This window comes from Bactrocera oleae, chromosome 6 (genome assembly GCF_042242935.1).
Source record: "Bactrocera oleae isolate idBacOlea1 chromosome 6, idBacOlea1, whole genome shotgun sequence".
NCBI lineage: Eukaryota > Metazoa > Arthropoda > Insecta > Diptera > Tephritidae > Bactrocera > Bactrocera oleae.
In genome coordinates, this window is record NC_091540.1 from 10,000,001 (window position 1) to 10,015,748 (window position 15,748).

The following is a 15,748-nucleotide window of genomic DNA, read 5'->3' on the forward strand; positions in this document are numbered from 1 at the left end:
TTTACATTATAAATAATAAAAGAAAAAGTGAATATGTAAAATATATTTTTCATAACCTTACTTTAATCAATAAACATGCATGCACACAATCCTTTCCTCTCATGTAAAAATTCTCAAAAAAATCACAAACAAATATTTATATGCATGGAATTAAAATTTTTTTTTTAATTTTCAATATCAGTTGACCAACAAATTTCGAATTAATAACTTTTCAAAAATCTCATAGGTGCTCAGCATTTGTCCACCACTCTGCGTCACCTATAACGATGTGGACTTGGCATTGACTGTCATCGAGACAGTATGCAAACAGCATCTGGAGAAAAGATTACGCAATTGGCGTAGAAATGTTTGAAGAGTATATGCAAAGGCTCAGCATGAAAATTAATTCCACAAGCAGTCAGTGCGGCGTTACCGAAGACACAGAAGAGAAATGCACAAATATTCGGAGCAGGAGTGATACTCCAAAAGAGTAAGATCTGAGCTGATTTTACATGCATAAACTGACATTTGTAGGTATATGAATTGAGTAAATTATAGTATGTATGTACAATATATATTATATTATATAATGTGAGATTAGAAAATTGTTCAAAACTAGAACTTCGAATAATAAAAATATACGCAACATAGTTTTATAAAAAACAATTATTTCTGATAATATAAAATATTATATATTTTTTAACTTGTTTACGTAAAAAATTTTACGCATTTTTGCTATTGAGAAACATTTATTAAAATTAAAAAAATATATATATATTTACTCATATAATATATATTTTACGACTTGCTCGCAGTTACCTAAGAGCTTTTAATTTTTTTTTTTTATTTAAGATTTATTTACTAATAACAACTATTGTCGAAATTTGATTATAAATAAATATTATGTTGTGCATATGTAATTGTTGTTAAGAAATATATATTTTTATTAGGCTGACAAGATTTCACATTTGTTTCTATCAATTCTACAACTTAGAATATAAAACATTTACATACGAATATATGTATTATATATTCCATTACAAAAATGCTTTAAAAATCTAACAACAGCTTAGACCTTGACTAAACACTTTCCATATAAATATTCATAATAATTAATCTTACATATTTACACATATACATATATATGTATGTTGATATGCAACTGCAACTATGCGCATTTTTCAATTTTGGCAGCTAAGAAAACCATTAACTAAATAAGAAAAAATGCAAATGCAAGAAATTATAAAATATATATATATTTTTAAACTGTTTTTCAAAGAGCAGAAAATGCTCAAATCATATTGTAACGGTTTATATAAGTTATAGGCACAGTTTGGTTGTTTTTCCATAAACTCAGACTGTTTTTTAGAGATAGCATACAAGCGAGTGTGACAGTTTTCAAATTAAAAAAGTATTCAAATTCAAACAAAAATTTAGAATATATTTAAATGCTACTTATTTTTTAAATACGAAGTTGATTGTAAAAATTGCAATCAAAAATTTGAAAAATATTTTTTAATTTAAAATATGCATATCAATAGTTAAACGTAATGTATTAAGAATAATTATTTCGCTAATACTTGTCTTTAATGCATATATATACTGCTAAAACATATACAAATATGTGCAATTTTTTTATTTACAATATTATAGTACGCATTTTTACAAATACACAATATTAATTTGGCTTTACTGCGAAATGTACAAAATATATAAATTTTTTTTTTTCTAATTATATTTCTTTTTGTTTAATATAACATTTTTTGTCAGAATGTTTTTACGAACTAAAGGTAAACAAATTATACATGAATAATTTTCTTTTCAAAATAAGAGAGCAATTTTGTTTTTTTTTTTATAAAATAGTCTTTCATTTGTATATAATAGTGAGCGTTTAACGTTTACACAAACGTTTGCAGGAAGTATGTAATAGTCATAAGCTAAGGCTGGCAATAGCCAGCCTTGGTTTTCGAGCTTGATTTGAGCATTTAAAGTTTATTCATATTGCAAAGTGAATACAGCTCGACGGCGCTAGAAGCGCACACTAACGTGCACGGTTTGTACTTGAAATGGTACATCAATCACACATCGATTTCGATCAGTTTGCCATCGTTGCTGACGTGGGAGAGTAGCGTTTGCGCCAATTCCTTGCGCGCCTTTTGTATAACCCAAACCATAAGCGCAACACCGCAAATGACCTGCGAGTGGAGAGCAGAGAGTTATTAGTTAGTGGTTTTAAAAGCAATTATTGGAAAAATATATTGCATAAATAAAAATAAATAAATAAATAAATAAAAAATTAAAAATTAAAAACTTAAATTTGCTTTGATAATGATTTTTTTTTATTGTTCGTATTCACATATATTCATATATATTTTATAAATTTTTTCAATTTATATATATATAAATTTTCTAATTTTGTATACACATACATTTTTAATTATTTAGTAATCTTGAATTTATTTCAAATTTTTTGTTTCAACGACAGTTTTGTTATACAATTTAATTTATAGATTTTCATTTAACGGCTATTTTTCCACAACAGTTTGCATAGCATATTTGTAGGCGCAGCCAATATATTAAGAACAGTTTGGTTTTGCACTTGGTCTAGCTCTCAAACTGTTTTATTTACCTCAATAATTCATCAACATTCTCTGGTACCAAGCAATTTTTTTTACAGAAAAATAAAGAATAAACATATTGCCAATTTTAACGTCTGTTAAGAAAATTAATTTTAAAATTTTATAAATTTACTGTATTTAAGGGGCACTGCACTTGTCCGATTTCGACAAATTGCCTTTACAAAGTGTAATTGGTTAGAGTGTCTGCCAGATAAGCAGGCAGTAAAGATCTAGATTTATTACTTTGCTTGCATATGTACATATACATAAAAATATTTAGCAACGTGCCAATTTGTTTGTATAAAAATGTTGTGTAAACAATGTTTATCCAGCTGCTTCAAATGGATTTATTTTTTAAACAAACAAATTTTTTTTGTGCATGCGAACTGTGGTTGTACTTGCCAGCGAGTCTAATGTATAAATTTATTATTGCTTATTTATATATGTATGTAGATGCTGAAACATTGCAGTGTGAAATTAAAATTATCAAGAAAAATGATGTATTTTGTAACTGGCTTAATATAAAACGTTGGGTAAAATGTTTGTATGAAAACTGTTGAGTATTTGCATAAATATGCAATAATTGATTTTTGAGAACAGTTCGCGCAACAGAGCCACCGACTAGTACATATGCCGCTACGCTCTCACACACAAATGTATGTACATATATGTATGTATAAGCAAAAATACATACTTATATACTTATACTTGCCATATATGATATGTATATGGTATAATTAAATATATATGAGTAGGCATTGAAGTAATCAAAATACCAATCACTTTAGCAGTGAAATGAATTAGATTTCAAATGCGTCATTGAGTCGATCGGCCAGACTGAATTGATTTAGCCTTGACGTCATATTATAAACGGTTTAATTGAATATATAAAATATAGCAAACGTAAAATTCCTTACCTCCAGTCCAAAACTGATGTAGCCTGTCACCGCTGTGCCATGGTTGCTCAACACTTCCTGCATAGATCTCAAAGTTGAGCCCAAATACGCGTTGATAATCTGCGCCGGCAGCAGTCCTATAAGCGAGGCGGTGTGATAGACACGTGGATTAATTGTACTGACCTAAATGAAGGAAATATTTCAGAAATGTAAACAACGGTAATTAGTTAAAAAAATAACACGGTTAAGCGGTTTGCTGGTAATTGTAGCAACAACTTGTTTGAGTCGAGTTTTGTTATCATAACTAGGCACAAAACACAAATGAAACACAGAAGCATACCGATAAATCCGACAAAAAAAAAATAAATACCAGTGATAATTGCAAAAAAAAGGTCTCAAATATATGACAAAGCACATACGCTCCGACAAACACACACACTACCTAAATTATTCGTCACCGAAAATTAGTATGCAAATGATGTTTACGATAATACACAGAATTGTGCTTATTTTTTGCTTGTCACTAAGCCGATTCGGTTATAAAATAAATGGAAATAATTTAAATAAGAAAAATAATAATAATTATTCTACAGGCAAAAAAATTAAAAATTTTACAAAGTATATTGAAATTTTTATTAAAAAAAATTTATACTAATAAAATAAAAAAAAAATTATAAAATTAAAAAATATATTAAAATAAAAAATAATTAAATACATTTTTTTGGAAAAATATAAATAAAAATATTGAAAAATTATCGAAACAAAAAAATTTTAATTTAAATTTTATTAGAAGTTGTGGAAAACGAATGTTGACAATTCATGCCATATTTAAAATTTGATTAAAAAGTTTAATACAAACAAAGTAAAAAAAATTTAAATGAAAAAAAGTAAAAAAAAAAATAAAATAAATAAATTTTTTTGAAAAAAAAAAATTATAACAATTTATACAAATAAAATAAAAAAAATTATTAAATTAAAAAATATTGTAAGAAGATTAAATACATTTTTTTGAAAAAATAAAAATTATAATGTTGGAAAACTATCGAAACAAAAAAAAAATAATAATTTCAAAAAGTTAATGAAAAAAGAAAAAATAAATAAAATAAATAAACTTTAAAAAAAAAAAAATTATAAAAATTTATATAGATAAAATAAAAAATATTATAAAATTAAAAACATTATGAAAATAAAAATAAATAAATAAATACATTTTTTACAAAAAAAATATAAAAATTTATACAGATAAAATAAAAAAAATTATAAAATTAAAAACATTATGAAAATAAAAAAAAAATAAAAAGAAATACGTTTTTTTGAAAAAATATAAATAATAATAATGTTGGAAAATTATCGAAACAAAAATATTGAATATAAAAAATTTGTGGAAAACGCATGCTGAGAATTAATGCCGTATTAAACATTTGATTAAAAAATTTAATAAAAACAAAATAAAAAAATATTTAAAGGAAACAAAATTTAAACGAAAAAAATTAAAAAAAATTATTAATTATAAAATTTTTTTCAAAAAAAAATTAATAAATTTTTTCAAAAAAAAAAAAAATATATATAAAAATCTTGAAAAAATATCGAAACCAAAAAATTGTATTACAAAAAACAAACAACAGAAAAATTAATGCTAAAAAAATTATTGAAAATGTTAGAAATACGTGAAATAATTTAAAAATATTGAAATTTATGGTAATTGATAAAAAGATAGGTGCAAATAATTAAAACATTATTAAAAGATATAGAAAATGATATCTGTTAAGCAAAAATATGCTAGATATAAAAGTAAATTGTTTGAAACTAAAGAAATGGTTGCGCTAATTGCCACCATCTTGCCTCTGCATTCAAATCTTTTTGCTATTTTGGGCATATTCCAATAATCACACAGCTTTCATGAGCTCCAAATGCCGGCACACCATTAATTCAAATATCGCATGTGGTTGGCAACACACACTTTACTTAAACCATTTAAAATTCTCAACTTTGCAATTAAATCATAAGGCCACTTCTACTGCTCGTGACAAGTGCAATGAATGCTTTGCTCGTTGCCAAAAATAAATTAAATATCGATTTTTTAAGTTATTATCAGCGTATATGTACGTATTTTAATACTTATATATTTACATATATGTACATGCGTATATATACACAAACGCTTTCAATTGTTTGGTGGCGTCAATTTAAATTTCAAAACAGATAAAGTCAAAGCTTGTTTTTCCTGCGGAAAAATTTCTTAAGTAATCAACGGAGCGTAAATTGCAAGTAGAGTTACCAGGTAAACCAGCAATAATGCGCTCGCCCCCCTTTTTGCTGATTACTTACGCAATTGTAGCACAACTTGAGTTTACTTATTTGCTTAACATGCTTGGACATAGCAACAATCCAGATTTCAAATAAAGTTAAACGAGTTTTACAAATTTGTATATGTATATTTATTTATATATGCACGTGTGTGTGTGCGGAATTGTAGGATAATAATATTTTGATTACTGGCTGTTGGCATATCTAACGATAATTTAATTGCAATAAATACGGTAATTACGATATAATGTAATAATCATTAGTCGTGCGACAACTTATGACTATGCTACGCACAAACACATGTACAAATATATGTACAAGTATATATTAAATATTCACATGTGTGTATTCATATAGTAACTAGACTATTATTGAGAAGGAAAGTTAGCTAATTGACAATATATACGCGAAACTTCGAAGAGTAATTGATTTCGTATTAAAAGTGCATACATATATACATACATACATATGTATACATATATATACATAGGTATAGCATAATTGCTAAATATTGGCTGCATTGTTGCTTAATGAGTTTCATAATAATACTACTACTACGTTCGTATATAACTATAACATAAATCTGTGCTGAATCCATTTTTAGAATTTGTAAAAAATTGTTTGTTGCTGTTGTTGCAACAATAAAATAATACATAATAATTCGCCACGTAAACCATTATTTTAATACTAACATCATTTATGCTGATAAAGCAGAGTCTAGGATTGTGAAAACATACATGGAACCACACCTATAAGTATTTCTGCTGATATTGTCTGTAACCTTGCCAAATTTGCAAATATCTTCATGGAATTTGCACTTAAATAAATCTGAGTAAGTTTATCATAAAATCAAATAATAATACGCTTCTGGGCTTGGTTTTCTCTAAAATAGTTCTCAATTGTGGAATATAGAAAAACTCCACTAAAAAATTTAAAGGGCTATTATTCAGAATTTACAAAATGTCGTTAGAAAAAATTCCCATCAAACAGTTTGACGTTGTTGCTCTGCTTTAAATTTTTAATATCTTAAATTTTTTTTTTAAATTTTAATTTTGAAAAATCTTAAAAACTTTTAAAAATCTTAAAAAAAATTTTAAATCTTAAAAATTTTGAAATATCTTAAAAATTTTGAAAAATCTAATAATTTTGAAAATTTTTTAAAGTTTCGAAAAAATTATAAGCTTTGAAAAATGCTAATAATTTTGAAAGTTTTGAAAAATCTTAAAAAATTTTGAAAAATGCTAATAATTTTGAAAAATGTTTAAAGTTCTGAAAAAGCTTAATAATTTTGAAAAATTTTGAATATGCTTAAAAATCCCGCATGACAGTTGATAATTATAATATTAGCAGAAATTTTATATTTTAACTTTTTTTAAAATATTCTGATCTGTTTTTTTTTTAGGTTTGGAAAACATTGCTTCTTTTCGAAAAATTTTCAACAATTTCAACAAAAGTATCAAAAGAACGGTTAAAAGCGTAAATTTTGAGGCTACTCGCGATATTTTTGCCAAAATTTTTAAATATTTTGAAGACCGCGCTGGTGTTTGAAAGCTAACTTTAGACAAAATAATAATTTTTGACTTATTTTTAAAACTTCATTCAAACTGCCTTTTATAACCATCATAAGTTTCAAAGAATATTTGACGTTTCTAAAGAGAATATCGCCTTCCTATACTGTTGTAAACATTTAGGACAGCGCTACGATAAAAGTCAATTCACTGTCCGAAAAAGATTTCTGCAAACACACGGAAGTTGATTGTTTATAAAAAATACTTGTATATTTAAATATTTATGAATGCATGCAAACGCAAAAGTTGCGGTTGACGTCGATATCTGCATACATACATACATGTATATCAGAATCTTACTCAAAACGTATATTTGTATATGTATATGCTATAAACAATTAGCAATTGATATGCAAAATAAATTTCAAATAAACACCGCAATAAAATGGTCAACGTAGATTAATTGATGGAAATTGCTATAAAAATTTATTTTTGTCAACAAAATTCTATAAATGTGGCTTTTTGAGGCGAAATACATTAAACATAGCCTTCAGTGAGAAATTTATATTGTTTGTTTTAAGAAATCAATTTTTTTAGTGCTGTTTATTAACCTTGAGAAAAAGATGCGCGAAACAGTCGTTAGAGCATACTTTATTTGTGTGTTTCATCATTTGACGCTTATTTTCATTGTTGATCAGTTCAAACTAATGACTTTCTAGAATTAGTGTGAAACTGCTGATAAGAGTGAAACATATAAACTCAATTGATATATAAGTGGCACAGTGGTTGAGAAAAAAAATTTTTTTTTTAATTTTTCAAAATTTCAAAAATAAAATTTTTGTACCAATATAAAGAAAAAACAATTGAGTGAGTTAAAATAATATTCCAAGAAATTTATATTTTTTATAAAAATATTTTAATATGTTATAAAAATAATAATATATATTTATATAAAAAATAAAAAAAAAATATTGTAAAAGTGTGCTTTGTATCTAATAATACATTATGATAAATATATGTTTATATTTTTTTTAATTATTAAATTTTTTTGCATAACTACAACACTGTGCGACGTACAATACGTATTAACGCTATTCCCCAACTGGCAGTAATGGAAACAGCGCTTCAGCCCCAGTGTTTTGCTCCACAGGGTTGTCTATATCTAGAGATATTTATACCATACATTTGTCTATATGTTTATATATCTATAAATATAATGTATCATGTGAATATGGGGCGCATATGTTTGAGTTTAAATATAAATTTTTGCAGAAGCAGAGGAAAATCGAAAATTATTGTTATAAATTAAACAAAGCACTAAATTATAACCACGAGCAACGCACACACACATACACATACAGCAATAAATACACATAAATACACTTTTATAATTTTTATATGGTGCACACATGCTTAATTGTGGCTAGCCGCAAAAGCGCACACACACTTATGCAGACAATGTTAGAAAGGAAGCAAAAAAAAGTTATCTGCATGGAAATTGCAAATATTACAGATGTCTGATTTGTAATCGACTGTCCGACACCCACTACAACTTGCGTGCGTGCATGCAGCAAACGGTAGAGCGGGTCTGGGGGCGAAGTTGATGTACGTGTGTGTGTATATATTTTTGTTTTTGTTATTTTTTGGTAAACATACGTATGTAGTAACTATTGACTTACTGCAAAAATCATATTTTGCACGCCAAATGGAATGGGCGTTAGGCGCGTAAAGAGCACGACTCTGAATGCTTTTGGTCCCGAAATGACGCGCAGTATAGCGCGTGCAGTCTCATTTTTAATTATTCTGCAAGAAAAAAAGAAAATATTTTTGTAATAAAATATGTGTATGGTATATGTAAATAGCGCAAGTCGATATATGTAAACATATAATAAAAATGGAAGTTCAGTTCAAGTAAATATTTTTTTGTATTTATGAGGAGCAAGTTCCTGTTTATCTAAAAAATAAAAAATAATATAAAAAATAAGCAATTAAAAAGCGTTACATTTGCGTAGACTATAATGAAATAAAGCTGCGTTGATTTGTTTGTTTTCATTGCATCTTTTCATTTGTTTTTTTGTTTTTTGTGGTTCAAAAACTAAAGCAATCTGTGTTTTTTCCAGTCTTTTTATATAAACATTCGCGAAAATATTAGCATACATATATATTTATAAAAAGGGTATGAAAAACCTAAGTTTATATGAAATATACGAAAAATATATAAGGCTTCTTATTAGAAAGCTCAATGAAAACTTCTGTTAGTAAAAGCTTCAAAGAATTAATTTTATGGAGAATGATTTTAGAAATATATCTTATGGCTGAAAGATACGAGTTATCAGATATGAAGATTATCGCATGCGATTCTTATAAACTTTATAACAATATAATAGGTCAAAAACATACCTTGAGAACCAGCAGACATAGCCGAAACTGACATTAGCCGCCTCAACGAATTTTTGATGGGCTCAAAGTGTTTCATCGATTTAAAAGAGGCTTTATAATCAAGTAAGCTGTACAAGTTGGGATTATTATTATTAGTCCCTGTTAGGATCGACCTTTTAACCTAATCTAACCTAACGTTTTCAAAGCAAAAGTGCGTGAAAGGATCTAATTATCGCAGTCATCGCATAAATAGTGAGCAATAGTCAGTATTCGCTTCTTCGAAGTTGTATGTATTGTGTATAATTTTTTCGAACATGGAATTAGAATAAACTTAACCAACAAAAAATACTTTTTTATGGAGGGAGTAGAAAAATGAAGAGTAAATTTCTAGCTGGAGATGGCAAAATCTATGAAGGCAGTTCTGGAAGTATTTAAGAGCAAGAATATTGAATACTAATATTCCACGAAACTATGATATTTATCTACTAGATAAGAACTGCAAGGTAATACGACAAATGAAAACACAATGGCTACACTCTGAGACAGGTAGAGCACATCGACTAAATGCGAAGAAATTACCAGCGTTCCAGATACCACACTCCGTTGGTAGGAAAGGTTTCTTGTCTGTTGAAAATAACAAGCGGTGAGGAAATTGTGGTTTTGAGTGTGCCACAACTTACGAAAGAAAAACTCGCAAAAGCTAAGCTGTGTACCGAGTCAATAAATGAAGATTACTATACTCTTATACTTTATATACTACTTTAAGGCTTCCTTATAATATAGAGCTTTCATTATATAAAATAAATACAGAGTACTACACAATAAGAAATACTATATTTAAACAATAAATTAGATCATTAGCGTTGTTCATCCTCTTCACAGTGTGTCATTATTCAATGTAGATTAAATCATTATTTCAAGTGCTAAGTTCATAAATGATAGATCGCGTGCCTTTTTATCCGATTCCACACACATATTTACAAAGTAAATAGAACAAAAATATAAAAGTTGTTATAATTGAAAGCGTTTATAAATTGTATAGGGAACGATAACATTAAATAAGCAGCTTGGGTGTCGAAATTAGCAACAATATAATGATATAAGACCTAATGTTAATGACAATTGTTTACGGCACTCGAAGATAACAAATCAACTTGTTTTATTTAAAAGTATTGTGAATATCAATAATTGAAAACATAAACAAATTTAGATAAGCAAATATAAGATCATATGAGCTATCGATAGACCAGTAAGCATGATAGAGCAGTGCTGCTTGTTCTTTGCCTTTTTGTAATATATTGAGTGAAAAATGTATTAGATATAAATTTGTATTTGCACTAATTTTAGTTAAAAGTCTCATAATTTAGCAGTAATCTACCTAACATCCACCTCATTCTCAAAAAAATTCGCGTCGGTAAGAAATTTTGCTCGAAAGAAGAGGTTATCACTGAAACTGGGGCCTATTTTAAGGCAAAAGACAAATCGTTCTACAAAAGTGGTATATTAATGAATAAAGCCAACCAAAACAAAACAAAACGTGTTTTCTTAGTTAGGCCTGGGACTTTTCAGCACAACTGTTATGTAGTTGTTCGACCGAAACCTCACTTTTGTCTTTATCTCTACTAAGTATGTCATTTAAACTGCCGGGTGTTAGAAATTTAGACGGTCAAAGTACAATTTACTACTTTTTAAATGATTCAATAAATCTATTTAAATATAAATACATAGCTATCGAAGGGGGCAGGTAGGCGCAATAAACAGAAGTCTATTGATGATAACATTTTTATGACATCTAATTCTTATCGATTATATTTTGCTTTTATGACTGCCTAGTTCATTTGCAAAAGGTTTATTATCATGTGAAATGAATAGTAGAAAAAATATATAAAAAATGTAGGGAAGTTGGTGTGCGGGGTAGAAAGTATCCACGTCAATATTTGCTGTAACTGTAACAGCAGTTTATGATTTCTATTGTATTTTGAAAAAAATACAAGAAAAAACGTTTCGGTTACAACGAAGCTATAATACTCTACACAGGTGTATTTTTTATAGCATAAAATGGTATAAAAAGATATTTATTTTTCCTGATATTGTTTAGTCAATTTGTATGAAAGCTATATACTATAAATTTTGTGAAAATATCTTGTAAAATAAAAGAGTTTTACATACAAGGTGTTGATATTGCTAGTTCATTTTGTATAGCAGCTATATACAAGTATAGTGGTTAGTTATCGGCGATTCCGACAAATGAGCAGCTTTCTAAGGGTGTTACAAGCTTCGTGGCAAGCTTAAGATACATTGTTCAGGGCGTTTATACATATGTGAGCATATGAACTTGTATCGCAGTTATCACCGGTTCAAACAGGAGCTTATTTAACGCATTATACAATTACTCAGTTCGAAACTGGGTCACCAGTTAATTGAAGCGCCTAAACACATCTAGTTCCCATTCATATAGAATAGTTGATGATGTCGTCAACACGGTAAATATACAATTTCAATGCATGCTCATACATTTGTAACAAGGTATCGGCGGTGATTTCCAATTCTATTGTGTATTATATGACGTATGCATTGCAAAAATCACACATTAGCGCTTGATGTTAGTGTCGGCCGACGGCTACTACAGCAGGCTTTATTATTTCATTTCATTTTTTGTTGATCGTATTTGACAGACAGACATAACAATAATATCGTTTGGTAGGCAAATGACTGGGGTAAACAACAGGCGTGTGCACGCTGTAATACTTGGTGCTGCGAAAGGGTGGGGGTGGTAGGCGCGCTACTAACGAAACTGTTTAGTAACAACTTATATGAAACGTGTGTAAATATATATTACTAATAGGTATAATACCATAAGATAACAATGACAAATGCTTTATTTGATATTTCAACGTGTGTAAGCTTGTGACACACGAAAAAGTATAAAGTTTGAAAATAACTAAAATTCAATTGAACAATAACTTGGGAACTAACTCAAACATCGGTCGTGAAACCAAAAAAAAAAAAAATTTAAATTCAAAATATATTAGAATTTTTACTGCATTAGCCTGAACTTTATATGTCAAGTTCCTAGAGTTAGAGTAATGCTCAATACAACTTTTTGGTGATTTTTTTCTTTTTATTTCTTGTATCTTCAACGAATTATACGCCCTTCCAATATCATATTAGTTCACATACTTGTGGTAATATTCCAAGTTCCACCTTTCTATTGATGTAAAAACACGCGTGTACTACTGTAATATTCATTACATTTGTATACGTTTATTCAATGACCAACTGTTATTGAAGGCGACGTCCTCGACTTTGAATGTCACGGAAACTCCTAGTTGAAGTGTTGTGTAATTAAATAGTAAATAATTGCGTGATGACATGAAGACAAGAGGATTGAATGTGGTAAGAGAAATACAGGTTATATAAACATAATTAAAGCGTTACAGAATAGAAAAAGTTAGTTGAAAAATTCCATTCGATTTTTAAAAACTTTGCACAAAATAATGTGATTTAATGCATCTTCGTTACTTCCCAAACGATTTTCGTAGCAAAACACTTACACCAGAAATTAACTTCGTTTTTAACACAATAGTACTTACTTATGAACTGGGATGCGATGTCGGAAACTTCGCACAGTCCAATGAACAACGGCTATACCCGCATTCGCACCCGTTACAATGATCAGTATGCCCTTTATGGCGCCGAACAGGTAACCGGAAGTGAGCATCAGCACAAAGTAACCCACTATTATTGGAAAGCTGACAATCATAAACGATGCCAACAGTATCGACACTATAATCCATGGATTTTGCATTTCGATCCAGAGTAGAAACTGTTTTGTGTAATCGCGCGTCAGATAGGCAAAACACAAAAATGCTACAATTGCGAGCAACAACAACAGGAAGCCAATGACAATTTTTCGACTGCACCAATTGCGATTGCGCGCCTTAATAGCACCACGTGTATTGCGACGTGAACCGGTTGCATTACTGCTGTAATTGCCGTCAACACCGCCGAAAACGTTAGCGGTTGGCGGCATAAGCAGATCGTGTTCATCGTCGAGATCGACAGCCGTATCGTTATCATAGTTGTTGAGTGTGTTAGAGGTGAGTTCGAGGTTGGGTGAGGTCGCTGCATAAATGATACCCCTATAACTGCTGGTGACAATTTCATCGTCCGTTAGACTAGTAGCAATACGTCCATTGGAGTAATTCTGTTTGAGCACGATCGTTTTGGGGCGTATGCTACCGCTATAACTGTTACTTTTATGCAATGACTTTGGCGGAAATGTGTTACAGTTGGCGCGGGACTGGTAAGCCTTTTCTAAAAGTAGACGATCTTCGTCGAAGAAGTTAGCCGGCGTGCGGGTAGGTGTGCTATTGCAAGTGTAGGAATCTTTAGTGCGCTCATATAAACTCTGCATTCTTTCTTCATTATCACTTTCGCTTGGAGTATTATGTCTATCTGTTGTCGTGTGGGTGGCAACTTGGGGTACGCAGTAGTATGCTGTCTTGCTGTTTTTGTTACTTTGATGCAGCGACCATTGCTGCCGCCCACTTGATGTTATCGCGTTAAAGTTCAAAGTTGCATTCATGATTTTTTTATTTGGTAATTAGTGTATTTTTGAATATATACGGTCATACATATGTACATATAAACATTTGTATGTTGGAATGTTTACTCCTATTCGAGTACTGAATTATGCAGTTATTTTTGTAAAGAACTCAACTGAGTAGGAAGAGAAGATGTCATACAAAATTATGAAAAGAAATTTGTTTGTACGAATTCTTCAAATACCGCGCCTGTTCCATACGAAAGCCCGACATCTAATTGGTTTTATTTATAAAACGAAAACATGTCAATTTTCATATTTCACTCAATTTAGCGCAGTGCTGTCATATGCAAGCAAAGCCATACGCAGCCTCCGTTTGTGCGCCACCCCGCTTAAAGTTTATATATTTATTTACTTGTAAATATGTCTGTATTGTGTTGTATCTGTCTATCGCTTGCCATCTGCGTTGCGCCTGCGAAGGCCTGTACGTTTTGCGTCGACGGGAGACGGCCCTGACTTTTTTTTACGTTATTTTGCGTATTTTTTGTTTTTTTTTTTGCTTTTCACAACAGCCTTTGTTTCGCTTTTTCTTTCGTCACAATTAGTGCACAGTCAAGAAGCACTAAAAACACTTCCAATTCACTTTCTTTTGCGAATAAAGCAGCAACGATTAAACACATACACATACAAATAAATATGCGTTTGTACTGCTATGTTTATAAGACAATTATCACAATAACTCAAGTATCAAGTTAATTTGTCTCTTATAACTTCAGGTTGATTTTATAATGAGTCGATTACATCGAAACACAAGCATGCTGTAACACATTGATATTATTAATTTAATTTTTTCGTGTAGCAAATAAATGTATGGCTGGCAATCGGCATATTAAACCAAGTTTTTAATTTTGAAAATTTCACAATTTTCTTGCAGGAGTTTTAGATACAATAATAATAAACCAACCAAACACACAATGCAACATTCAAAGGATGCACCAACATTGCGCAAAATAATCTCCTTTTTTGAACCCTTTGTCAATCCCGATTCTTTATGCACTTTATTTTGCTCCTTTTTTAATATGTATAAATTGCAAAACACTATCTTCATACATAAATATAAATTTAATATTTCAATTTGCACATTATTTGTGTTCTGTTATTTGCGTGCTGAGGGCAACTTTTACTTTTCATTAACAATTATAGTTTAACCGCTTTTACTATCTTCATACATTCGATTTATTCAAGCAACTGAATTTAACTTTCTTCGGTATTGTTGTTGTGCATTTTATTTCATACGAATAGGAATATGTAAACAACACAAAACAGCTGTTTGGGCTGTGTTCAGTGTGTTGATACATCAGAGATTTTAGGGTTGTGTTAAAAAAGCTTTGAATTTCTTTTTTGCATTTAATAAAAATTAAACATAGTGAGATTTGATGTTTAATGGGCACACAAATTGGATTTGTAAAGATATCAAATTATGACAAAATTTTAAAAAAATTAAATCATAACCGA

The 15,748-nt window shown here is 29.2% G+C and overlaps 2 protein-coding genes across 3 annotated transcripts in view; one reads left to right on the top strand and one right to left on the bottom strand.

The window, feature by feature from the left end:
- The window catches only part of LOC106623603 (alanine--glyoxylate aminotransferase 2, mitochondrial), an 11,138-nt gene extending 10,482 nt beyond the window's left edge, over positions 1-656 (top strand). Inside the window, exon 5 of the mRNA XM_014243180.3 lies at positions 227-656. Coding sequence (XP_014098655.3) covers positions 227-352 — 126 coding nt within the window. The 3' untranslated portion in view covers positions 353-656. The remainder of the gene's footprint in view (positions 1-226) is intronic.
- A 554-nt stretch (positions 657-1,210) lies between these two features.
- LOC106623601 (transmembrane protein 64) lies at positions 1,211-15,485 on the bottom strand. 2 transcript variants are annotated; one of them, XM_036360949.2, is made up of 5 exons: positions 15,198-15,485; positions 13,281-14,409; positions 8,988-9,111; positions 3,515-3,676; positions 1,211-2,174 (listed from the first exon to the last, which is right to left on the bottom strand). In XM_036360949.2, exons 2-5 carry the CDS (start codon positions 14,273-14,275, stop codon positions 2,058-2,060), a joined length of 1,398 nt encoding a protein of 465 aa, XP_036216842.2. In that variant the 5' UTR covers positions 14,276-14,409; positions 15,198-15,485; the 3' UTR covers positions 1,211-2,057. The 2 variants fall into 2 exon arrangements, with proteins under 2 accessions (XP_036216842.2, XP_036216841.2); XM_036360948.2 differs by having other exon boundaries at positions 13,281-15,051.
- Between the last annotated feature and the right edge of the window lie 263 nt (positions 15,486-15,748).

Bases quoted from the DNA above. Each gene is read 5' to 3' on its own strand.
- LOC106623601 (XM_036360949.2), bottom strand. From the start codon at position 14,275: ATGAATGCAACTTTGAACTTTAACGCGATAACATCAAGTGGGCGGCAG. The intron at 3,677-8,987 runs GTAAGTCAATAG...TCCTTCATTTAG, and splicing joins TGCAAAATATGATTTTTGCA to GTCAGTACAATTAATCCACG. The intron at 2,175-3,514 runs GTAAGGAATTTT...CTCCACTCGCAG, and splicing joins ACATCAGTTTTGGACTGGAG to GTCATTTGCGGTGTTGCGCT.